The 26,007-nt window shown below is 40.2% G+C and overlaps 1 protein-coding gene across 5 annotated transcripts in view; it reads right to left on the reverse strand.

Annotated features, from left to right (window-relative positions):
• LOC122563897 (uncharacterized) overlaps positions 1–26,007 on the reverse strand; it is a 150,304-nt gene that overhangs the window by 104,533 nt on the left and 19,764 nt on the right. For 3 of the 5 annotated variants that reach the window (XM_087977206.1, XM_087977205.1, XM_087977207.1), the window contains exons 3-5: positions 20,965–21,111; positions 14,738–14,852; positions 3,845–3,957 (exon numbers count right to left, since the gene is read on the reverse strand). In XM_087977206.1, coding sequence (XP_087833332.1) covers positions 3,845–3,957; positions 14,738–14,852; positions 20,965–21,111 — 375 coding nt within the window. Of the gene's footprint in view, positions 1–3,844; positions 3,958–14,737; positions 14,853–20,964; positions 21,112–26,007 lie in introns of those variants that run through there. The other 2 variants (XM_087977209.1, XM_087977208.1) reach the window with 2 other exon arrangements.

Below are 26,007 nucleotides of genomic sequence, written 5' to 3' on the forward strand. Positions count from 1 at the left end.
ATTTACCCCTTACCTAACACTACGGGCAATTTAGCATGGCCAATTCACCTGACCTGCACATCTTTGGACTGTGGGAGGAAACCGGAGCACCCGGAGGAAACCCACGCAGACACGGGGAGAACGTGCAAACTCCACACAGTCAGTCGCCTGAGGCGGGAATTGAACCCGGGTCTCTGGCGCTGCGAGGCAGCAGTGCTAACCACTGTGCCACCATTCCGCCCATTATATGCAGAGCCTTCAAATTCAGGGCTTGTTAAGGTTATCATTCTCATTGAGATATGGCAAAGCAGACCTCATTTTCAAAAGAATTAGACTTAATAGAATTGATGTTCACTATTAATCCACACTGCAGTAAATTCTGTGTTTGTAGCAGGAATTACTATTAATGTTACACTTTAGTGTTTTGGGTGAAAGCCATTTTTAAAAAAAAAGAGATACTGCAGAAAAGAATTACTTAACAGACAAATTCTGGGAAGGATGTCTGAATATCTCATGCAACAATGGATTGTACTCAAGATACACTGAAGGGGATATTGGGGTCATGCTAATCCCATAATATGGCATAATGGTACATCGCCTTTAATTAAGTATTTTATTGGAAAAACATTATATGTTTCAACACAGTGTGTGATTGTTGCTAGTGGTTGTGGAATGCAGAGATTACAAGCAGAGTTATTTCTAGCTTTAGGTTTCAAATTGAGGTCTGCAGATCCTAAACAACAAAAAATCAAAGAACTGTGGATGCTGGAAATCAGATATTGCTGGAGAAACTCAGCAGATCTGACAGTATCTGTGGAGAGAAAGCAGAGTTAACGTTTCAGGTCCAATGACTCTTCTGGGACCCGTACATTAACTCTGCTTTCTCTCCACAGATGCTGTCAGACCTGGTGAGTTTTTCCAGTAATTTCTGATTTTGTTTCTGTCGATCCTAATGTCACTGACATTTTGTCTTCCTGAAACCAGGTGTACTGTTTGCACAGTTTTGAGAATTCTGTATTTTTTTCTACATTTGTTGACTAATTAACACATTATTTTGCGTTGTTATTAAAACTGCTTTTTGCATTTTTTTTGGGTAGTCGATATGGTTTTTTTCTGAAGTTTGGATAGTGAGGTCTGCTGGAAGTTTAGATTACTTACTTACAGTGTGGAAACAGGCCCTTCGGCCCAACAAGTCCACACCAACCCGCCGAAGTGCAACCCGCCCAGACCCCTACATTTACCCCTTCACCTAACACTACGGGCAATTTAGCATAGCCAATTTACCTGACCTGCACATCTTTGGACTGTAGGAGGAAACCAGAGCACCCGGAGGAAACCCACGCAGACACGGGGAGAATGTGCAAACTCTACACAGTCAGTCGCCTGAGGCGGGAATTGAACCCAGGTCTCTGGCGTTGTGAGGCAGTAGTGCTAACCACTGTGCCACCATGCCGCCCACGTATGTTAATATTTTGCAGCTTCCCAAAACATCAATGATATTTAAGTAGGCATTAACAGAACAAAACAAACACCTTCAGAGACTATGTTGCAGAATTAGTTATTTTTGAACATACAAAAATCAATGCATTAAGGTTTTCTTAAATTTACTAAAACATAAGTTCTTCCTTTGGCATTTTTCAGTTTATTCTCATTTCTCGAAGTTATTTTTCTTTCCTTTCAAGTATTCCAAACTGCAACGTGTTCCATTCCTAACCTGTATAGGAACGCAACCAGTCTATCTTCGAGCCTTGTCCAGGCCAATACGTGCTCTAGTTGTTAAAAATGAGCCCTTTCCATTTGATTTTCATGTTTGATTGGGAATTCATTGTGACACATTAATTGCTCTGGTCACTCTGACAAAAATGATAAATGCATTAAAATAGTAGTTTACAATTTTGTTGCACATGTTAAGAAAAAAACAGACTCCCACAACTCTCTCACACTGGCTTCAAAAAGCTATGGCTCCAGAAATACTGACAACTTAATCCTTATATCCCCTCGTACACAAGGACCAAAACCCACATGCCTCTCATTCAAAATCCAAAATATATGATAGTAAAATATATATCAATCACTCACCATGCAACACATGACATAGTGGATCTATCTATTGTAGGCTGTAATTCATAAAATCAAGCCAAGAATAAATTTCTCATTACATCACAAAAATATCTTTCATTTATACTTGTGGTAATTTCTTCAATAAAAATGATGATTTAAATCCAGGATTTATTTGTAATCATGAAAATTATATGGACAATAGGGTGACATGATGATTCAGTGATTAGCACTGCTGCCTCACAGTGCCAGAGACCCAGGGACCCTCGTGCGACTGTCTGTGTGTAGTTTGTACATTCTCTGTCTGTTTGCATGGGTTTCCTCCAGGTGCTCCAGTTTCCTGCCATAATCCAAAAATGTGCAGATTAGGTGAATTGGCCATGCTAAATTGCCCATAGTGTTCAGGAATGTGTAGGTTAGGTGCATTAGTAGGGGTAAATACGGGAATGGGTCTGGGTGGGTTACTCTTCAGTGTGGAGAAAGTGAGGTCTGCAGATGCTGGAGATCAGAGCTGAAAATGTGTTGCTGGAAAAGCGCAGCAGGTCAGGCAGCATCCAGGGAACAGGAGAATCGACGTTTCGGGCAGAAGCCCTTCTTCAGGAATGAGGAAAGTTTGTCCAGCAGGCTAAGATAAAAGATAGGGAGGAGGGACTTGGGGGAGGGGCATCGGATACCTATCGCATTTCCGACGCCCCTCCCCCAAGTCCCTCCTCCCTACCTTTTATCTTAGCCTGCTGGACAAACTTTCCTCATTCCTGAAGAAGGACTTCTGCCCGAAACGTCAATTCTCCTGTTCCCTGGATGCTGCCTGACCTGCTGCGCTTTTCCAGCAATACATTTTCTACTCTTCAGTGTGGACTTGTTGGGCCAAAGGGCCTGCTTCCACACTATGACTGAAGAAATTTTGGGAACAGCAAAAGGCCATTAGGTCAATCAAACCTATACCTTTTTGATAGATATACAATGTGTCATGTGATGCAGAGTCAGGGGATTGATATCTACTTTAATATTTATTTTAGAGTTTGGATTTTGAATGAGTGGCATATGGGTTTTGGTGCATGTATATGAGAGGATATAATGATTAACTTGACAGTACTTCTGGAACCTTGTCTTTTTGAAGCCAGTATGAGAGAGACAATTCCTGAAGTGCTAATGTGATTTGCATTAGGTCAGTTTTACATGTAGACAGAATAAACATTGAAGAACATGAGCTTGCTTCCAGTTAGAAGCAGAGTTTGCTGTTGGGAAGCATATATTATTCTTTTTACCATGGCATTATGAAATCTTTCAAATTGCGTTATATGTAACTAGTTTGGTTTATTATCCAGATAGCCCTGTTATTACATGGTAGTTGCATTCTTGTGTGACCCTGCACTATACAAAACTCATGCAATACAAATATGCTTAATGCGTTGTGATGTAATTGTGTTGTGGCTAACCCACACTTTAAAAGTTTGTGTTTTAGAAAAAGTGTTCTCTATTCACTCAATCATGTTATAGCTAACTAGCATTAGCGAAAGACATTATAGCAGAACTACCTAGATTTTATCTTTTCTTTTGCATAATAAACTTCCAGTTTACTATGAAAATCAGATCTGCAACGTTGCACGCTAGTATTTCAGTGAAAGGCCAACACATTCAATTTTAAGAAATTATCTATTGAGCCAGACTTCAGTATGGAATCTAAGTTATCCAGTAATAATATCGGTTAGAGTCATAAAAGCCAGTAAACTAATACATCAGGATGGTGCAGATTTGTACTTTACATTTGAAAGTGTGCGAAGATATTAAATGAAATTCATGTTACGTTTTGCTTTGCCTCATGTCTTGCTAGCAGCTGATCCATTTCCTTGAAAACCAGATTATTTGTGTCATCAATGAAGTTGATCATCTCGGACGACAGGCCAGAATAATCACCAGCTGTGGGTTATGGACAAAATAATGAACTGAATGATTTCTAAGTCACCCTATGGAGACTAAAAGGTCTAAGAATAAATGGAAAAGCAAAAATGAATTGTAGACTGTAATTCACAAAATCAGGTCAAGAGAACAAATTTCTCATAGCACTATAAAGCTTCAATGAAACTCAAACTTCTTTAATTTTTTACGCATGGTAATTTCTTCAATAAAAATTAAGATTTAATCTCATATTTTATTCATAATCAAACTGAAAATTATAAGTAGCTAAACAATTCTGAAGAAAGTTTAGAAGCAGCAAAAGACCATTAGGTCAATCAAATCTATACCTTTTTGATATATCCAAACACGAATGCCCATTATGTCCTCAATCCTTTCTACCTTCAAATATTCATCCAACTACTCCTGAACTCATTGACACTATTAGTTTGACTGACCCTTCTTGAAGCTAACTGCAAGTTCTCCTCCAAGTCACACACCATCCTGACTAGGGACAATAACGCCATTTATTTACTGTTGCTGGGTGAAAATCATAAAACTCCCTTCCAATCAGCACAGTGGATGGACTTAGCAGCCAGGTTTTATCAGGACAAAGTCAACAATTCAAGCTGCTGTGGAGCATGCTAATACCATCAGCAAGCACTCGTTGCTAAGTCAGTAATGTCTGCACTGCCTCTGTCATGTTAGCCACAGGGTCACAACCTGTTGGCCATCCATTCCTCCACTATTAGGATGCCAAAAGCAACATAAAGATGGCAAATAATGACCCTAATAATTCAGGACAGTCACTGATGTCCCTGTTGTCTGAAGGCCTGATTTGGTCGGGATTTGGAAAATGCAAGCAGTAACAAAAAACTCAGCCATCAAAAAGAGGGCTCAAGAAAACAGAGCCCAGCAAATTGAGACCATCTAGGAGTGGAGACAGCTGAGGAAGAACTGCAGGAGATATACTGACTCAGGGCTAAAGTAGGGCTGAATGTGACCAAAAATCCAAAAGTGATATAAAAGGAAAACTATAATTACATTGGTTGGTGAGAAGCCGCTACTAGCTTAAAATATTGTCATTAATAAAGAAGAAGAAATTATGTGGATCTCAGCACAGAACACAAGTAAAAGAGAAGTTAAATTAAATCAAGTCAAAATAAAATAAAATCATAAACTTAAACTAAAGGAAAATAAAGTTAACTTAAGTGAAGTAAAGTTTCCAGTACTTTTTTTTATAATAGGTTTATACTTATTGTAAGGATAATACGTAGCTTTCAGAATGCAAGACAGCTGGGATAAATGGAGTGTATATCTTGTGTTATAATGTGAAGTCAAGAACATAACATGTGCCCCTGACAATCACATCTGCAGATGTCACTGGCTCCAAAAGCCTGAACTTTGGGTTTTAGAACTTGAGCAGCAGCTGGAGTCTCTGTTGTGCACCCAACAAAAGACCACAAGATATAGGAGCACAATTAGACCATTTGGTCAATCAGATCTGCTCCACCAAATGGTCGTGACTGATATGGCTTCTCAATTCCATTCTCTTGCCTTCTCCCTGGAACCCTGGATCCTCTTACTAATCAAGAGCCTATTTATCTCTGTCTTAAATATACTATGACTTCGCGTCCATAGCATTCTGCAGCAAAGAGTTCCACAGATTCCCCATCCACTGGCTGAAGAAATTCCTCCTCATTTCATTTCTAAAGGCTCATCTCTTTGTTATGAGATTGTGCCCTCAGATCCTAGATTCTCCTACTAATGGAAACATCTTCTCCACATCCATTCTATCCAGGCCTCTCAGTATTCTATAAGTTTCAATGAGGTTTCGTCTCATCATTCTAAACTCTGTCAAGTACAGACTCAGAGACCTCAATTACTAATCATATGACAAGCCCTTTATCCACGGAATCATTCTTGTAAATCTCTTCTGGACCTCTTCCAAGGACAGCACACCCTTCCTTAGGATTTTGGTGCAAAACCCCTCATAATATTCTAAATGCGATCTTACCAGAGCCATATACAGCCTCAGCAGTACATTTCTGCTCTTGTATTCTCATCCTCTTGAAATGAATGCTAACAGTGCATTTGCCTTCCTAACTGCCAACTGGACCTGCATGTAAACCTTAAGAGAATCCTGAGCTAGGACTCCCAAGTCCCATTGTGTTTCAGATTTATGAGCCTTTCCCCATTTAGAAAATAGTGTATTCCTCCATTCTTCCCAGCAAAGTGCATAAGCTCACACTTTCCCACATTATATTCTATCTGCCACTTCTTTGCCCACTCTCTTAGCCTATTCAAGTCCTCCTGCAGCCTCCCCATTTCCTCAACATGACCTGTCCCTCCATTTATCTTTGTGTCATTGTGTCCCCACTCTCTGCCTTTGGCCAGTCAGTCAATCCACTAGCGGTGCTAGCACTTTGCCCCTAACACCATGAGTTTTTATCTTATTGAGCAGTTTTTTTTGTGTGGCACTTTGTTGACGGCCTTTTGGAAATCCAAACAGATCACATCCACTGGCTTTTTTTTGTCTACCTTGCTCATTACCTCATCAAAGAATTCTAACAGATTTGTCAGGCATGATCTCTGCTTGATGAAGCTGTGTTGATTCAGTCCTATTTTACCATGCACTTCCATGTACCTTGCAATCTCATCCTTGATCATGGATTCTAAGATCTTACCAATTATTGAGGTTGGTCTAACCTGCTTATAGCTTCCTGTCTTCCTCCCTTCTTAAACAGGAGTGTTCATTAGCAATTTTCCAGTCCTCAGACACCCTCCCTGACTCCAGTGATTTCTGAAAGAGCACTACCAATAACTCCACATTCTCCTCAGCCATCTCCTTCAGAACTATGAGTGTAGTCCATCTGGTCCAGCTGATTTATCCACCTTCAGACCTCTCAAGTTCCCCACCACCTTCTCCTTAGTGAGAGCCACTTCACTTACCTTTGTTCCTGACTCTCTTGAAGTTCTGATATGCTACCACCATGAAGATTGATGTAAAGTAACTATTTATTTGCTCTCCATCACTACTTCTCCAGTCTCAATTTCCTGCAGTGCAATGTCCACTATTCACTTCACTTTTATGTGACTAAAAAAACTCTTGCAATCTTCTTTTATATTACTAGCTGGTTTACCCTCATGTTTCATCTTTTCTCTCCTTATTGCTTTTTTAGTTGGCCTGCTGGCTTTTAAAGGCTTCCAACTCCTCTGGCTTCCCACTAATCTTCACCATATTGCATGTTTTTTATTTTGCTTTGATGCTGTCTCTGATATCCCCTGTCAGCTATGGTTGTCTTGTCTTCCCTTTATATATGTCTTCCTCCTTGGGATGAATTTCTGCTGTACCTCCCGAATTACCCCTAGAAACTCCTGCCAATGCTGCTCCACTGTCTTCCCTACTAGGGTCTCTTTCAACCAACTCTGGACAGCTCCGCCCTCATATCTTTGTAGTTACCTTTACTCAATTATAATAGAGTTACATCCCATTCTAGCTTCTCCCTCTCAAACTGCAGGGTGAATTTTATCCTATTATGGTCTCTGTCCCCTCCGGGTTTCTTCACCTTAAGCTTCCTAATTACACATCACCAAATCCAGAACTTGCTGTACCCTAATAGGCTCTATCACAAACTATTCCAAAAAAATCATCTCATAGACACTCCACAAATTCATTTTCTTCCTTCAACGCAGAGCACTACATGATTAGCATATAAAAACGGTGGTCACACTGGAGATTAGACATGGCCGAAGTGGGTACTGCAGATGCTGGAGATTACAGTCAAGATTAGAGTGGTGCTGGAAAAGCACAGCAAGTCAGGTAATATCCGAGGAGCAGGAAAATCGATGTTTCGGGCAAAAGCCCTTCAACAGGAATGAGGCCTAGAGATTAGTCATGCACAGGCAAAGGGTATGGGTGACTGTTAAGCAGTTTAAGAGAAATAGACACATAGTGAAGTGTAGAGTGGTGCTGGAAAAGCACAGCAGGTCAGGCAGCATCTGAGGAGCAGGAAAATGATGAACCGTTGATTCCCCTGCTCCTCGGATGCTGCCTGACCCGTTGTGCTTTTCCAGCACCACTCTAAACTTGACTCTGATCTCCAGCATCTGTAGTACCCACTTCTGCCTCACAGTAAAGTCTTTTGAGTCTATTGTGTTTACTAATTGGTATTCCATTTGGAAACTAGTGAAGGCGATAGTTCCTCAGGGGGGTGCAACCAGAGATAGCTCCATGGCACCACAGGTAGCTGAGCTGCACTGGATTGGAGAAAACAAAGAGTAGAAGCATAGTAGTGATGGGGGATTCAATATGGACAGGTTTTTCTGAGCATTAAACATCACTCCAGAATGGGGTGTGGCCTCCCTGGTACCAGTGTCAAGATGTCATAGATTGGCCTCAGGACATCCTTCTGTGAGGGGATTAACCAGAAATCATGACTCATATTGGAACCAACAACATAGGTAGGTAGAAAGATAAGGTCTTCAAGGTAGATTTCAGTGAATTAGGAAGGAAATTAAAAATAGGATCTCAAGAGCAGTAATTTCAGGATGATTGTGCCACACACTAGGGAACATAAGAACAGGAGAATTAATTGACTGAATGCATGGCTGGAAAACTGTTGTGGGAGAGAAGACATCAGATTTCTGAGGCATTGGGACCAGGCATGCAGGACTTACAAACTGGACAGATTACACTTTAGTGGGATTGGGACCAACCTTTTCACCAGGTGACTTGGGGTTGGTTTAAGCTCGCTTATCGGGGGATGTGAATCTGAGGGGTAATCCAATTGGAAGAAATGTAGTTTATAATAGGAAGCAGAAAGCTGTGAGGCAAACCAGTGAGGCCATACCTGGAACACTGCATGCAGTTTTGGTCTTCTTACTTGAGAAAGGATGTACTGGTACTAGAAGGGGTGCAGAAGAGGTTCTGTAGGTTGATTCCAGAGTTTAGGGGGTTGGCCTATGAGGACAGACTGGTAGACTGGGATGATATTCATTGGAATTTAAAAGGATGAGGAGGGACCTTATAGAAATATAAAATTATGAAGGGAATAGATAAGATACAAGTAGAGAGGATATTTCCACTGGCGGGTTAAACTAGGACAAGAGGGCATAGCCTCAAATTAGGTGTAGCAGATTTAGGACTGAATTGAAGAGGAACTTCACCCAGAGGGTTGTGAATCTATGGAATTCTGTGCCCAGTGAAGTAGTTGAGGCTTCCTCAGTAAATGCTTTCAAAGCCAACACAGATAATTTTTTGAACAGTAAAGTAATTAAGGGTTGTATTGAGAGGGCAGGTAAGTGGAGCTGAAGCCACAAAAACGTCAGCCATGATCTTACTGAATGGCAGAGCAGGCTCAAAGGGCCAGGCGTTCTTATGTTATGTAATACAGGAGAAAGAAAACCGAGCATTGAGTCTGCTTCAAATGTGAAATGATGTCAAAAAGCCAAAGTTAAGACATGCTACCTGAATATGTGCAGTATTCACATAACGGTAGATGATCTGAAGTCGCAAATAGAGGTAAATGGTTATGATATAATTGTTATTACAGAAATATGGCTGCATGATGAGCAGCATTGGGAACTGAATATTCAAGGGTATTCGATATTCAGGAAAGACAGAAAAGAAGAAAAAGGAGTTGGAGTTGCAATGATAATATGAGATCAGTACACTACTAAAGGAGGATCTCAGGTCAAAAGAACAATATATAAAATCCAAATAGAGAAATAAAGAAACAGATGGGGCCAGTGCAATGTCCACTATTGCCTTTCAATTACTTTTTATGTGACTAAAAAAACTCTTGCAATCTTCTTTTACATACTAGCTAGTTTACCCTCATGTTTCATCTTTTCTCTCCTTATTGCTTTTTTCAGTTGGCCTGCTGGCTTTTAAAGGCTTCCAACCCCTCTGGCTTCCCACTAATCTTCACCATATTGCATGTTTTTTCTTTTGCTTTTTGTAGGTCATCAAATAGTGGTGGTAGTATGGGGTATGATATAAATCAAGTCCTGAGATAAGCTTGTAGCATGGGCAACACAGTAATCATGGTTGACTTCAATCTATATTTAGACTAGGTAAGCCAACTGAACGCTAAAGAAATCATAAATTTCTTCAAGGTGGAAAAAAATTCAAAACTGTCAGTCCACTGCAGCTAATAAATGAAGCTGAGGACTGTATATGATTAAAATATTTATAAAGTGGCCAGAAATAGGATTAGGAAGATTTTAGAATAAAACAAAGGAAGCCAAAGAAACTGATAAGGAAAATAATAGAACATGAATACAACCATTGGGGAGGTGACGGCCTTATGGTATTATTGCCGGACTGTAAATCTAGAGACCCAGATAATGTTCTGGGGGCCTGGGTTTGAATCCCACCACAGCAGACAGTGGAATTTGAATTCAATAAAATTCTGGAAATAAGAGTCCAATGATAACCATGAAATCATTGCTGATTGTCAGGATAACATCTGGTTCACTAATGTCCTTTTAGGAAGGAAACTGCCATTCTTACCTGACTCACAGCCACAGCAACGTGATTGACTCTTAACTGTCCTCTGGGCAATTAGGGATGGGCAACAATGCCCTTGACTAGTGAATAAATTTAAACAAACCTAGCAAAAATAAGACATTAAAGTAAAAGCTTATATATATGTAAGTAAAAAGGTTTAGCTGAATGTGCCCATTTACTTCCTCCTTCTTCACTATCCAAGGCCCCAAAGACACCTTCCAGGTGAAGCAGCACTTTATCTACACTTCACTTAACTAGTCCACTGCATTCACTGCTCTCAATGTGATCTCTACACTGGGGAAACAAAGCGCAGACTGAGTGACCATTTTGCGGAACACATATATTATGCTCGCAAAAAATACTTGGAGCTTCCTGTTGCCTGCCACTTCAATACACCACCATGTTCCGTGGCCAACGTCTCTGTCTCAGGCTTCCTTCAGTGTTCCAGCAAACCTCAGTGCAAGCTGGAAGAACAGCACTTCATTTTCTGCTTGGAAACCCTACAGCCTTCTGGACTTTACACTGGGTTCAACAATTTTAGTGCTTGAGGCCTTGTCCTACCCCAACCCTCACACACCAGGCCTTGTCATCACATAAGCTGCTACCACACACAAGTAACCGCCATAATCATGAAGTGCTTCGACAGGTTGGTCATGGCCTATATCAACTCCAACCTCTGAGCCTGCCTCAATCCACTGCAATTTGCCTACTGACAAAACAGGGTCTACAGCGGACGCCATTTTGTGGCCCTAAATTCATCCCTGGAACATCTGCATAACAAGGACACCTACATAAAACTCCTACTCATTGACTACAGATCTGCCTCCAACACCATAATCCCTTCCAGAGTAATCTCAAATCTCCGAGACCTAGATCTCAGCTCTGGCCTCTGCAACAATATCCTCAGCTTCCTGACCCACAGATTGCAATCAGTGAAGATCGACAACTCCTCCTCCACAATAATCCTCAACACTGGTGCCTTGCCAGGATGAGTTTTCAGCCTCCTACTGTACTCACTGTACAACAACGCCTGTGCATCCAAATTCCGAACAAATGCCATTTTCAAGTTTGCTGACGACACTATTGTCGTAGGACGGATATCAAACTACTGATGAATCAGAATACAGGAAGGAGATTGGAGATTGGCAAAGCAAAACAACTGATCATTGATTTCAGGACGAAAGGAGGAGGACACGCCCCATCATGGACTGGAGGTAGAGAGGGTTGAGACTGTCAAGTTCCTGGGAATGATATTAATCAACAATCTGTCCTGGACCTCTCAAGTAGATGTGACGGTCAAACAGGCACAATAATACCTCTTCTTCCTCAGGCAGCTAAGAAAATTTGGCAAGTCCATGAGGCCCCTTACCAGATGCATTCTATCCGTGTGGTACGGCAACTGCTCAGCACAGGACTGTAAAAAACTACAAAAAGTTGTGTACACAGCCCAAAACATCATGGAAGTCAACCTCTTATCTATGGACTCCATTTACACTTCTCGTTGCTGTGGAAAAGCTGCCAACATCATAAAAGACCCCTCCCACCCCAGAAATGCTCTCTTCCATCAGGCAGAAGATACAGAAGCTTAAACATACACAGCAACAGATCTAAGAACAGCTTATTCCCTGTCGTTATTAGACTGTTGAGTGGACCTCTCTAACTTCAAATAATGTTGATCTTGCTTTGTGCACCTCCTGTGCAGCTGTAGCCTTGTATGCCTTGCTGTAAGTACAGAATAATTGTCTTTGTTTGCTTTGATCTGCCTATACTACTCGCAAAACAAAAACATTTTCACTGTACTCAGGTACATGTGACTACAATAAATCAATCAATCAACCTGTTGTCTGCTACACTTTAGTAGCTATTCATTGCCTCAGACTCATGTTTAACCAATCCTTTGTCTGTTTAACTGTGTTTCTCTCTTTTGGCTCCATCTCAACCTATCGCTTACTCTCTCCTCTACCCTCACCCCACTTCCTATATAAATACCAACTTTTTCCTAGCTAACATCAGTTCTAAAGAAGAGTCACTGGACCCGAAATGTTAATTCTGATATCTCTACAGATACTGCCAGATCTGCTGAGTTTTTCCGGCAATTTCTGTTTTTGTTTTGTTTCTAACCTTTATTTAACATTTTAACATTAGGAAATCTACAACTGAAATAAATCAACTTTCAGTTAGTAACAACATGCTAACTTCCACCAGAATTATATTATGATTGAAGAGAGAGATTAAAAATCGTTTAGAAAGCAGATCACTGCAGCAAAACACAGAAATCCAAACAAACTTTGCAATAATACGTTGAATCTAAAGTTACAGATTTACATCCAAATGTAGGTTGTACGTATATTACAATTTAATACATAGATTAATAAAATTAGGAGATCCAAATATGTGAAGGATCTGAGATTAATGGCTAATAAAAGTCAGCATTTGATAACGGCAATAACTGAAAAATTAACCATAACAAAATTTCACTACCATTTCTTTTCTGCTATATTCAATGATAAAATGTTAGTTACCACCAACATTATAACTCAACACACCTGATTTTCATATTTTTATCTTCAATGTATAAATCAATGCAGCACTCATTGGAAGTTACTGTATTTTTGATGCAGCAGTATGAGTTATACGGTTAAAAATTTATTGAAATACTTATCTCAGAATTACTAATTTTATACAATTGAGGCGAATAGGGATACTTGTCTGTGACAAACCATTTCTTCTTTTTCTCATCAGCATTAGTAAGATCCCACAAAGAGCACTGAAATAAATTCCTAATTCAACTGTTTTAGTGATTTTGGTTGAGGAATAAATACTATCAGGGCAAGAAGAAATATATCTATTCACTTAGCATAGTGTCATGGGAACTTTTACATAAACCTGAGGGAGCAGATAGAAGATGATATCTTTGTTCATACTGAATCCCTAATTATTTGATTATCAGCTAAGATTATGTACTCATGTTCTGAAGTGGAATTTCAACTCACTACTTTTTGATTCGGAAACAAGAATACCAAGGTATCACAGTTAAATAAGTGCAAGCAAATGAGGCATATATAAAAGAGAATGAAAGGAGAAACAATTGTTTTGTCAATGATACTTCATATCTGACTGCTAGGAGAACCACAAAAAAAGATCCAGGATAACTACATATAGTTTTCCCCACTTCTTGTGGGAAAGTACCTGGCATCCACTCAATACCTTAATGGGACTGCAGCTACAATAGCAAGCTCACTCATTACAATGTTGAAAGTGAGAAGACTTACATTAAATTGAGTCTTTCATGACCAACAGCATTCCCAAAATGCTTTACAGCTAATTAAGTACTTCTGAACTGTAGTTGTTATTGTAGGAAACCCAGCCATTAATTTGAATACAGTAAAGAGTGAAGCAAAATGGCCTGATTATCCATTTTTTTGGATGTCAAGACCACTTTTAGAATACTGCGTACAATTCTAGTCACCCCTCTTTGGAAAGATATTGTTAAACTTGAGAAGGTGCAGAAAAGAATTACAGGGATGTTTGATTAGATTAGATTAGATTCCCTGCAGTATGGAAACAGGCCCTTCGGCCCAACAAGTCCACACCCACTCTCCAAAGAGTAACCCACCCAGACCCATTCTCCTACCCTGCATGTACCCCTGATGTGTGTGTGTGTGTGTGTGTGTGTGTGTGTGTGTGTGTGTGTGTGTGTGTGTGTGTGTGTGTGTGTGTGTGTGTGTGTGTGTGTGTGTGTGTGTGTGTGTGTAGTCTTAAAAACAACCTGAGGGGGTAACTTTTTCACACCGAGTGGTGACTGTATGGAACAAGCTGCCAGAGGAAGTGGTGGAGGCAGGTACAATTACAAAATTTAAAAGGAATGTGGACGGGTATCTGAATAGGAAGGGTTTAGAAGGATATGGACCAAATGCTAGCAAATGGGACTCGGTCAGATTGGGATGTTTGGTCGGTGCAGACAAGTTGAACCAAAGGGTCTGTTTCCGTGTTGTATACTCTATGACATAGCCTGGACAATAAAGTAAAGTAGAATATTCTTGAAAATATGCCATAGCTTTTTTATGCTCATTTGTGAGACAGATAGTTTAGCATCTCTACAATAATGCAGACATTATGAATTTTTAGTTGTGTAATCTTGTCATACCATCTCTTCATGCACAGTGATAGAAAAGCTCATAACTATAGCCACAGCAAGTTTGGCAGAGATTCTGCTAGCCCTAATAATATAATAAACTACATTAGCATTAGGTATAAACTGTTGCAGGAGATTTGACTCCATAGTATCACCTGGATTTCTTTGGCAGCCACACTGTTTGGCTACCTTCATCAGCATATCTTGTAGCCAAACTCGAGTACTCTGTAGCTGATGCTCACATTGGCTAGCAGTCATGTTGGGTGGTTGCTGTTTTAGAGGAAGACACAAAGACAGAGTTGAAAAATTATTTGTTTGCAGTCCAAAACTCTGGAAAATTAGAAATTATGAAGAATACTGAATAGCATTTCAAAAAATATTAAGCTCTTAATTAAAATTGTGAATGCTAACTCTACACCATGAAAAATGGCTTCAAGAAGATACTTGAATCTAAAATTAAACTCTATGAACATTTTAAATATTAAATACATTTGTTTGAAATTCCTTTACTATTTTAAACTCATTTATATAAGTATTCCATCATATAATAACAAAGGAATCGCATAAAACACTTATTCATTAATATTTTAAAAACATAACACCTCATCTTCTGCCTAGACATCTTACATTCTTCATGACTCATCACTCAATTTAATAAAAAAAACAAAAGTACTGCAGATGCTGGAAAAGCTCAGCAGGTATGGCAGCATTGGGGAGAGAAATCAGAGTTGACGCTTTGAGTCGAGTGACCTTTCTTTAGAACAGGATTTCTCCGAATTTAACAATTTCTGAACATGGACCGCCCTCTCCCTTGTTTGTTCTCTTCCCCAGATGTCGAGGTCCTGTCCTGTCCTTTTTGGGTTGCTTCCAGCACGGACAACTCATTTTCAAACATTTACCCCATCCACCTGTTATCTCTCTCTTGGTTTATCATTTGCAATCTCTTTATCACCCTATTCTTTCTCTCTCTCTTTCTCCCTATATCAGCACCGTGTCCATGTCTGGTATTCTGTTCACATCCAATCATTAGCATAAATTCAGCTCTAATGAAGGGTCACTGCACTCAAAATGTCAACTGTTTTCTCCCTACAGATGCTGCCAGATAAGGCTGTGTTTCTCCAGCACTCTCTTGTTTCAGATTTGCAGTTTTTTGTGTTTAAACATAAGTCACCTGAGTTCTACTGTATGATCATTGTAAGTTAAAATGAGATAACAGTAAAAATGTTGCTAATTGCTATTTATACTATACTTAATTAGCATTAAGCATTGAATAATTCTTCACCCAAATCGACTACATTACGTCTCCATATATATTTTCACTAATTTTAAAAATCCTGCATATTAATCAGATTATTAGACCATAGGATATGGGAGCAGATTAGGTCATCAGCCCATCGAGTCTGCTCTGCCATTTGATCATGGCTGATAGGTTTCTCAACCCCATTCTCCTGCCTTCTCTCCATAACCCTTGATCCCCTTACTAATCAAGAACATATCTATTTCTGTCTTAACACCCTCAATGACTTGGCATCCACAGCCCTCTGTAATAATGAACTCCACAGTTTCCTCACCATCTGGCTGAAGAAATTTCTTTTCATCTCAGTTTTAAAGGGTTGTTCTTCACCCTGAGGCTGTGCCCTCAGATCCTTGTGTCTTCTACTAACGGAAATATCTTCACCATGTCCATTCTATTTGGGCCTCTCAGTATTCTGTCTGTTTCAATCAGATCCACCTTCATCCTTCAAAATAACCATTGAATACAGACCCAGAATCCTCAACTGCTTTTCATATGACAAGTCATTCATCCTGGGATCATTCTTGCAAACCTCTTATGAATCCTCTCCAATGCCTGAACATCTTTCCTTAGATTTGGGGCCCACCACTGCTCACAATATTCCAAATGCAGTCTGAGCAACGTGTTTATAGCCTCAGCAGTACATCGCTGCTCTTGTTTTCTCGGCCTCTTGAAATGAATGCATTTGCCTTCCTAACTGCCAACTGAACCTGCATATTAATCTTAAGAGAATTGTGAATTGGGACTCCCAAGTGCCTTTGCACTTCAGATTTCAAAGCCTTTCTCTGTTTAGAAAATAGTCGACATCTCCAATCTTCTTACCAAAATGCATAACCACACACTTTGCCATATTGTATTCCACCTGCCACTTCTTTGCCCACTCGCCTCACATGTCTAAGTCATTCTGCAGCCATCCTGCTGCCTCAACATTATCTATTCTTCCATCTCTCTTTGTGTTATCCGAAAACTCAGCAACAATGTCCTCAATTGCTTCATCCATATTCCTAATGTTTAATATGAATTGTTGTGGTCACAATGCTGGTCCCTGTAGAGGTCCACTAGTTTAGAAGACCCTTTTATCCCTACTCTCTTCCTTCTGTCAGTCAGCCAATCCTCTAGCTATGCCAGTACCTTACCCCTAATACCATGGGCTCTTATCTTATTTAGCAGCCTCCTGTGCGATACCTTGTTAAAGGCCTTCTGGAATTCCAAATAGTTCACATCCACTGGCTATCCTTTGTCCAACATGTTCATTACCTCCTCAAGGAATTCTAACAGGTTTGTCAGACATGATCTCCCCCTTGACAAAGCCGTACTGACTGAGCTCTATTTTACCAGCACTGTGCAATCTCATCCTTAATAATGGACTCTAAAATCTTAACAACAAACAAGGTCAGACCAACTGGCCGACCATTTCATATCTTCCTCCTCCCTCCCTCCCTTTTTAAACAGGAGTGTTACATTAGCCACTTTCCATTCCTCCAGTACCCTCCTTGACTCCAGTGATTCTTGAAAGAGCACCAACAACGCCTCTACAATCTTCTCAGCTAGCACCTTCAGAACACTGGGGTGTAGTCTATTAGGTGCAGATGGTCTACCAACTTTAGATTTTTCAGCTTATCCAATACCTTCTCCTTACTGCCACACTCATTGCTGACCTCTGACTCTCTTGAAGTTCTGGTATGTAGCTGATTTCTTCCAATGTGAAAACTGATGCAAAGTAACTATTTAGCTCCTACATTACTACTTCTCCAGCATCATTTCCAGCAGGCCAATGTACACTCTTGCTTCGCTCTTACCTTTTAGATATCTGAAAAAACTCTTGCTATCTCCTTTTATATGACATGCTGTAAAGGAATACCTCTCTGGACATTAATGTAATATTAAAGAGTTAGACTGCAAAGCTGAACATTCTGAAAGTGGTTGGGGGCGCCATTCTGTCTCAGATAGCATGCAGGAATGTGGATGATTATCCATTGTAATTCACACTTCATTTAGACAAGCCATAGCAAGACTCTCTTGCTATTATCAAATTAAACTATCATTCAATCCCTTCCATTCAGAAATGCTTTCTCGCCATTCCCTGAAGGTAGGTATGTCGCGCCTGCATTGTTTTAGGGAATCACTGAGTCAGGAAATCGACTGCATAACGATTCCCCAGGATTAGAGCATTTACATTTACATTATCTCTGAGGATGATCTCATCCTACCATTGCACCTGGGTTAACGTGTTTGTGAGGGAGTGACTGGGGGTTGTCTTGAATGGCATGTGACTATGGGGCAGCGACCAGAGTATCTGTGAGCATGGTCAACTTACCTGTATAAAGGGGATGTGTTTTCTTTGTTCAGTGCCTCACTTTGACCCAACTTTGCATGCCTGTGAAGAGGGTCAAAAGGGGGTCACCTAGCTTGTACAATCTTTAATAAATTTTAGTTGGTGTGTGCAAATTGCATCTTGTGTCTGAAACCTCGGGAAAAGAACCTAACAAAGCTAGCTTATTCTCATATTTCATTTTCTTCCCATATCTTTCAATTATCTTCTGCTGTTTTTTAAAGGCTTCCCAATCCTCTGGATTCTCATTAACCTTCACCAAGTTGTTTGCTTTCCCTTTTGATTTTATGCGGTCTCTAACTTCCCTTGCCTCATCCTTCCCTTAATGTTTCTTCTTCCTTGGAATTAATTTCTGCTGTGCCTCCTGAATTACCCCTAGAAACTTCTGCCATTGCTGCTCCACAGTCTTCCCTGCTCGGTGTCTTTTCCATTCAATCCTGGCCAGCTCCTCCCTCATGTCATTGTAGTTACCTTATAATAGTGTTAGATCTAATTCAATCTTCTGCCTCCCAAACTGCTGGATGAATCCTATCATTTAATAGATATTGCCTTCTCGGGGTTCCTTCACCTTCAACTCCCTAATCAAGTCTGCCTCATTACAAATCACTAAATCCAGAATTGCCTGTTCCCAAGCAGGCTCTACCACAAACTACTCCAACAAAAATCTCATTGACATTCCACAGATTGCTTTTCTTGAGATCCGCTACCAACCTGATATTCCCAGTCAACCTAAAGTCCCCCATGATTATTACAATCGTGCCTTTTTTACATGCCTTTTCTGTCTCCTGATTTATTTTCTTCCCAACATCTGTCTACTGCTAGGAGGCTTGTATACAACTCCCATCACGACCTTTTTTCTTTTGTGGTTCCTCAAATCTACCATACAGATGCTACACCTTCTGTCTCTATATCATTTCTTATGATCAATTTAATTTCATTTCTTACCAATAAGGCAACCCTGCCCTTCTGCCTGTCCTTTCTATAGGAGGTCTATCCTTGGATATTTCGTTTCCAGCCCTGATCCCCATACAGCCATGCCTCTGTGATACCCTCAACATCATTCTGCCAATTCCAATCCACGGCATGAGATCATTTAACTTGTTTCGTATACTGCATCCATTTGAGTACAACACCCTCAGTCCTGCGTTAACTTTCACTTTCTCATAACTGTCCGTTTATCTGCAGTGCCTGAAGTTAGATTCCTGATCCTTTCCATTCTCCCAGTCTTATTTCTCGTTCTGGAAACTTTAACCTCTGCTGAGCCCAATCCTCCCTTAAGTCTTTCCATAACTTTCCAAGCAACTAAACCATCCATCCCAATATTTAGTTTAAAGTCCTGACCACAGCCCTAGTTATGGGATTCACAAGGACTCTGGTCCCAGCATGATTCAAGTGGAGTCAGTACCATTGGAACAGCTCCCTCCTTCCCCCGTTCTGATGTCAATATCCCATCAATTCAAACACATTTCTCCCACACCAAACTTGCAGCCATTTGTTCATCTCTTTATTCTTGTTGACCCTGTGCCAACATACTCATGGTTCAGGTAATAATCTGGAGATTACTACCTTTTTGGTTCTGTTTTTTAATTTAGTCCCTGGCTGCTCAAATTCCTTCAGCAGAACCTCTTTCCTCTTTCTTCCTATATCGTTGGTACCTACTTGTAATTATAGATAATTGTAAAAGAAATTAAGTTTTTCACCATTTTGAACCAACTTCCTATGAGTCAAGCCACAACCTCTTATTAAAGGTTCTCTGGAAACTGACAAAATGATTAAGATTTAAGTAAAAATACATTTTATTACTCACCAGTATTGCACATTGGACTTTTTCAAAGGGAACAAAATTCTCAAAGGCACTGAAATTGCTATTGTAAAAGAACTATTGACGTTGACAGCCACTCTGGTATGTTGTTCAAATAGGTTCTTCAAGCAAAATGTTGATAAAGAGACCACATATTTTTCAATTTTTTGGGACTATAAATGGAAATGGTAGTTGGACTGTTATTAGAAAAATAGGAAAGTTTAGCAACCTGAAAGACAAGTATTCTATATTGTCAGTTAGCTTAGTTGGCTGGATGGCTGGTTTGCCAACAGCATAAGTTCAATTCTCACACTGATTGAAGTTACCATGAAGGACTCTCCTTTTCAACCTCTCTCCCCGCCCGGAGATGTGTTGACTCTCAAGTTAAACCACCTGCCAATCATCTCTCTCTAATGACAGAACAGCCCTATGTACTGTCAACCTGAATTGTTCCTTTGGTTAACTGTAAGCAATGTCATAGAAGATTCACTAAATATTATAAAGCTCCTGCCATTATTGAACAAAATACTTTTAAACTTCTATGGACAATCCCCTGGACTTTGGCTTCATAGAAATATAAAACTAAAAAACTGGTTAGCACTGTTGCCTCACAGCGCCAGAGACCCGGGTTCAATTCCCGCCTCAGGCGACTGACTGTGTGGAGTTTGCACATTCTCCCTGTGTCTGCGTGGGTTTCCTCCGGGTGCTCCGGTTTCCTCCCACAGTCCAAAAATGTGCAGGTTAGGTGGATTGGCCATGCTAAATTGCCCGTAGTGTTAGGTGAAGGGGTAAAAATGTAGGGGAATGGGTTTGGATGGGTTGCGCTTCGGCAGGTCGGTGTAGACTTGTTGGGCCGAAGGGCCTGTTTCCACACTGTAAGTAATCTAATCTAATCTAAAACATTCCTTAGATGCCTAATGTTTATATAAGATAGTCCTTTCCATGCTGTACTCACCAGTAAACTGGGCTGATCTGGATAGTTGCTGAAGTGCTTCTGTACATAAGGGATCCCCATTAGCTGGAAAATGATCTGTCTTTGCTCAGGATTCATCAAATGACCTTCAAGTTCATGAGCAAAAGCATGTTCTAATTTTTCACGTACCTGAGTTCAACAAAATGTAAAGCTCAACAATGTGAAGTATGGAACAAACTTTTACACAGAACCATCTGCTTTAAAATCAATTACAAAATTTTGTCCTCCATTTCTTTTAATGTTTAGCAATATCCTTTTTTTAAGAATAAGTCAGTGTATACAAACTTTAGTCTTTTGCGCTGTGAAGAAACTGTGCAAATATCATGCCACGAGAAATCTCACGTTTGTGTTTCACAGAACACAAAATGTATGCCTTTTTTTTTCTTTACTGCACTCAAGGGTCACACACCATATTTTATTAGAGATGCAAAAATATTGAAAACAATAAGGTAGATAGAAGCAAAGAGCTGAAAGATTATCAAGGGTAGGTGGAAATGTGGAATAGAGGTTACAATCAGATCTGCCATGATTTTATTGAATGGCAGAACAGGCTCAAGGGGCTGAATAGAATACTACTGATCCTTCTTCACATGCCTAAGGGTTTTTATTCCTCTATTTGTACTTAGCTTGCAAATGGCAGCTACAAATAGTCACTAACCCATTCCTCACACAAGGAAGAAATGTACCTTTAGTGGTGGGAAAAAGTTAGTGTCACAAGCTGGGGTTTTGTACAATTCATGCTGTTGCAAACTTAGGAGTCCTTTGTACCCATTGTGCCTGTGCTGGCTCTTTGAAAGAGCTATCCAACTTCATTCCCTGCACATTCTTATTTAACTATACATTGAATTTGCTTTTGAAAGTCACTATTGAACCTACATCTACTACCCTTTCAGGTAGTACATTCCAGAACACTACAACGCTCTACATGTAAGAATTTATCCTGATCTTCCTTCTGATTTATCTGCCAATTACAATACCTTAGATCTATGTCCTTTGGTTTCCAATCCTCCTGCCAGCCCAGTGGAAACAGTTTCACTTTATTTTGTTAATCAAAACTTCTTGTAATTTTTAAAAGCTCAGTGAGAACCATTGAGATTTACTGAGGGAACAGCTACATAAAACTGACAAAATAATGCAAACTCTCTTTCCAAGGCCTCTCTCTATATGCCACTAAACCTGGAACCACTACTAAATTTCCAGGTGGATATTTGTCCAATCCTAACCATCCTTGAAGAGGTGATGCTGGTGAATTGCTTTCTTGAACCACCAGAGGTACACCCATAGTGCTGCTAGAAAAAGATTTCCAGGATTTTGATCCATTGACAGTGAAGGAACATCAATATAGTTCCAAGTTGTACATGTTTTCTAATCAACTTGTTCACCTCCGCAGCAGGTGGGACTTGAATCTGGGCTCAGAGACAGGGCCACTATCACTGTACCACAGAGCCAAGTTATAATGTCTTGGGATCCACAATCTTCAGCTGCTTCTCAATTACATTCCCTCCATCATAGGTCAGAAATGGGGATGTTCACTGATGATTCTGCAATCTTCAGCTGTATTAGAGACACAAGGGTCAGGCATTGACCATCTCCAATGAAAGAATCTAAGCATTGCTCATTGAATTTGATGTAATTCCATAACTGAAAGCACCATAATGAACATCCAGAGGTTACTATTGACCAGGAACTGAACCAGACAAGCTTACAAGAGCAGGTCAGAGACTAGGAATCCTGCAGCAAGTACCTCAAATCCTGACTCAACAAAGCCTCTTGACTTTCTGCAAAGCACAAATAAGGAGTGGGATGGATTACTCCCCACATGCCTGAATGAGTGCAGCTCCAACAGCATTCAAGAAGCATGACACCATCCAGGACAAAACAGCCAACTTGATTGGCACCACATCCACATTCACTCCCTTCACCACCAACACACAGTAGCAGCAGTATGTACCACCTACTAGATGCATTGTAGAAATTCACCAAGTCTCCACAGACAGCACTTTCCAAACCCATGATCACTTCCATCTGGGAGGACAAGATCAACAGAAACATGGGAACACTGCTATCTGCAAATTTCCCTTCAAGCCACTGAGAAATTTATCATCACATAGAAATTTAGAAATCCTGACTTCGAAATTTATCACCATTCCTTCAGTGTCACTGAGTCAAAATCTTGGAACTCCCTCGCCAATGGCGAAATGGATTGCAGTAATTCAAGAAGATAAGACTAGGGAAGTAATCTCTGGATTACTCCTGGTGCCAAGTGCTAAGGAGAGTTGGAATAAGAAGATAGGAGGTGGTGAAGAGACAGACTTTTGGATCATTGGGATTACTTCTGGGGCAGAAGTGACCTGTACAAAAGGGACGGTGAGATATTCTGGCAGGGAGATTTGCTATAATTACTTGGGAGGGTTTAAACTAGTATGGCAGGGGTCCATGACCCTAAATAGTAGTGACACAACAGAGAAGGTTGAAAAGGTACAGAAGTTATGTGGTATTGTGGGAAAACATTTAAAAATGCCTGATGGGAAAATTGGCCATACTCTTGGATTATAGATCAATAAGTTAAAAAGACCGTAGCAAAAGGTCAGATACAGCATTCATGACACAGGCTGAATGTACACAAAATCTGCAACCTTGGTAAAACTTCAGTAATCTTCTTAATGGCTCCTTGCATATTTTGAACTGCAGATTTTAGCCTAAACAAAACGTCCATACACAGAAACAAAGTTGTGGAATTTGTGAATGATTGATGTTTCGGATTTGTCACTTCTCAGCATATTTTAAGGGCATATAAATGTTATACTTTTCTTTGTAAAGGTGCAAAAACGTGAAGAGCTTGTGATCTTTTGATTTCTCCCTCTCTTATGTTGTTAAGCCAAAAAAAAGCTGCATGTGGTGTTTCTTTTAAAAAAGACTGAATGTTTTTCAGTTCAAGGTTGTTTTAGAATCTTTGTCCAAGTGTTGAGTTTGCTGTCACAGATTCATACTAATTAAAATCCAATTCAACAGTTAGAACATAAGAACACTTTGAAAATTGCTTTGAATGTCTTTCACTGTTTGTCAATTGTCCCACCGTAAAGTCTTTGCTTCCAGTCTACTTTAGCCAACTTCTCCCTCATCCTATTGTAGACTCCCTTGTTTAAACACAGGACCCTAGTATTGGATTTTACCTTTACAGTTTACAAATGTATTCTAAATCCAACCATACTCTGATCGTTCCTTCCAAGAGGATCCCTAACTGTGACATTATTAATTATTCTTGCCTCATTACACAGGACCAGATCTAAGATAGCTTGTTCCCTCATCAGTTCCATTACATACTGTTCAAGAAAACTATAAATTCAATGAACTCCTCCTCAAGGCTATCCTGACCGACCTAGTTTGACCAATCGACATGTAGATTAAAGGGAGATAGTTGGATAGACAAGGTAGGCAAGAGTGTGACAGAGAATGAGGAAAGACTGATGAATTACAATGTACTTACTTCAATGCAAGAGGCATGACAATTAAAGCAGATGAACTCAGGGCATGGATAGGAACATGGGAGATCATAGCTCTTAGAGAAACATGGTTGACAGAGAGATTGGCACTCAATGTTTCGGGGTACAGATACTATAGGAAGGATAGAAGGGAAGTCAAGACAGGAGCGGGAGTGATTATTTTGATTAGGGAAAACATCACGGCAGTACCTAGGGAGGATATTCCTGAGGGATTGTCCAGTGTAGCTATATGGTTGGAATTGAGAAATAAAAAGGAATGGGATTGTAATGTAGACCCTCCCCCCCAATAGTCAGCAGGAAATTGAGGACCAAATATGTAGGGAGATCACAGATAGCTGTAAGAATACTGTAATAGGATTGTAATAGTGGGGGATTTTAACTTTCCAAACATAGACTGGGATTGCCATAACATTAAGGGCTTAGATAGGGAGGAACTTGTTAAGTGTGTTCAAGAAAACTTTCTCAAACCTACTAGAGAAGGGGTAAAAACTTGACCTCCTTTTGGGAAATAAAACAGAGCAAGTGACTGAGATGCTAATGGGGAACATTTTGGGGCCACTAATCATATTTTATTAGCTTTAAAAGGAGCTAATAAAGGAGAGACCTGACCTAAAAGTTAAAGTTCTAAACTGTGGTAGGGTCATTTTTGACAGTATTAGGCAAGACCTTTCAAAAGTTGATTGGGAGAGACTATTCACGGGGAAAGTCACTGTTGGAAAGTGGGAGACCATCATAAGTGAGATCACAAGAGTTCAGGGACAGCGTGTTCCTGCTAGTGTGAAGGGAAAGGCTGGCAGGAGTAGGGAATACTGGTTGACTGGCATATATCAGGTATAGACAGCTGGGACCAAATGAATCCTTTGAGGAGTATAGCGTCGAGAGTGTGGTGCTAGAAAAGCACAGCAGGTCAGGCAGCATCCGAGGAGCAGGAGAATCGACGTTTCAGGCATGAGACCTTTGTGCTTTTCCAGCACCACACTCTTGACTGTGATCTCCAGCATCTTCAGTCCTCATTTTCTCCTAGGAGTACAAGGTGTGTAGGAGTATACTTAAGAGGGAAATCAGGATGGGAAGAAAGGGACATGAGATAGCTTGGCAGATAAGGTAAAGGAGAATCCAAAGATCTTCTATAAGTATATTAAGGGCTAAAGAGTAACTAGGGAGAGAATAGGATTTCTTAAAGATCAATGAGGTCATCAAGTTGTGTGGAATCACAGGAGATGTGTGAGATCCTAAGTGAATATTTCACATCAGAACTTACCATGGAGAAAGACATGATAGCTAGGGAATTCGATGAAATAAATAATGGTGTTTTGAAAAGAGTCCACAGTTCAGAAGGCGGAAGAGCTGGAGGTCTTAAAATGCATAAAGGTAGATATGTCCCTGGGACCTGATCAAATGTAGCCCAGGACATTGTGGGAAATGAGAAGAAATTACAGGGCCCCTAGCTGAGATATTTGTACAATCGACAGTCGTGGATGAGATGTCAGTGACTGGTGGGTGGCTAATGTTGTGTTGTGTC

Source organism: Chiloscyllium plagiosum, unplaced genomic scaffold (assembly GCF_037043375.1).
Source record: "Chiloscyllium plagiosum isolate Xiang-an unplaced genomic scaffold, Cpla_swu_hap1 HiC_scaffold_31, whole genome shotgun sequence".
Classification (NCBI taxonomy): domain Eukaryota; kingdom Metazoa; phylum Chordata; class Chondrichthyes; order Orectolobiformes; family Hemiscylliidae; genus Chiloscyllium; species Chiloscyllium plagiosum.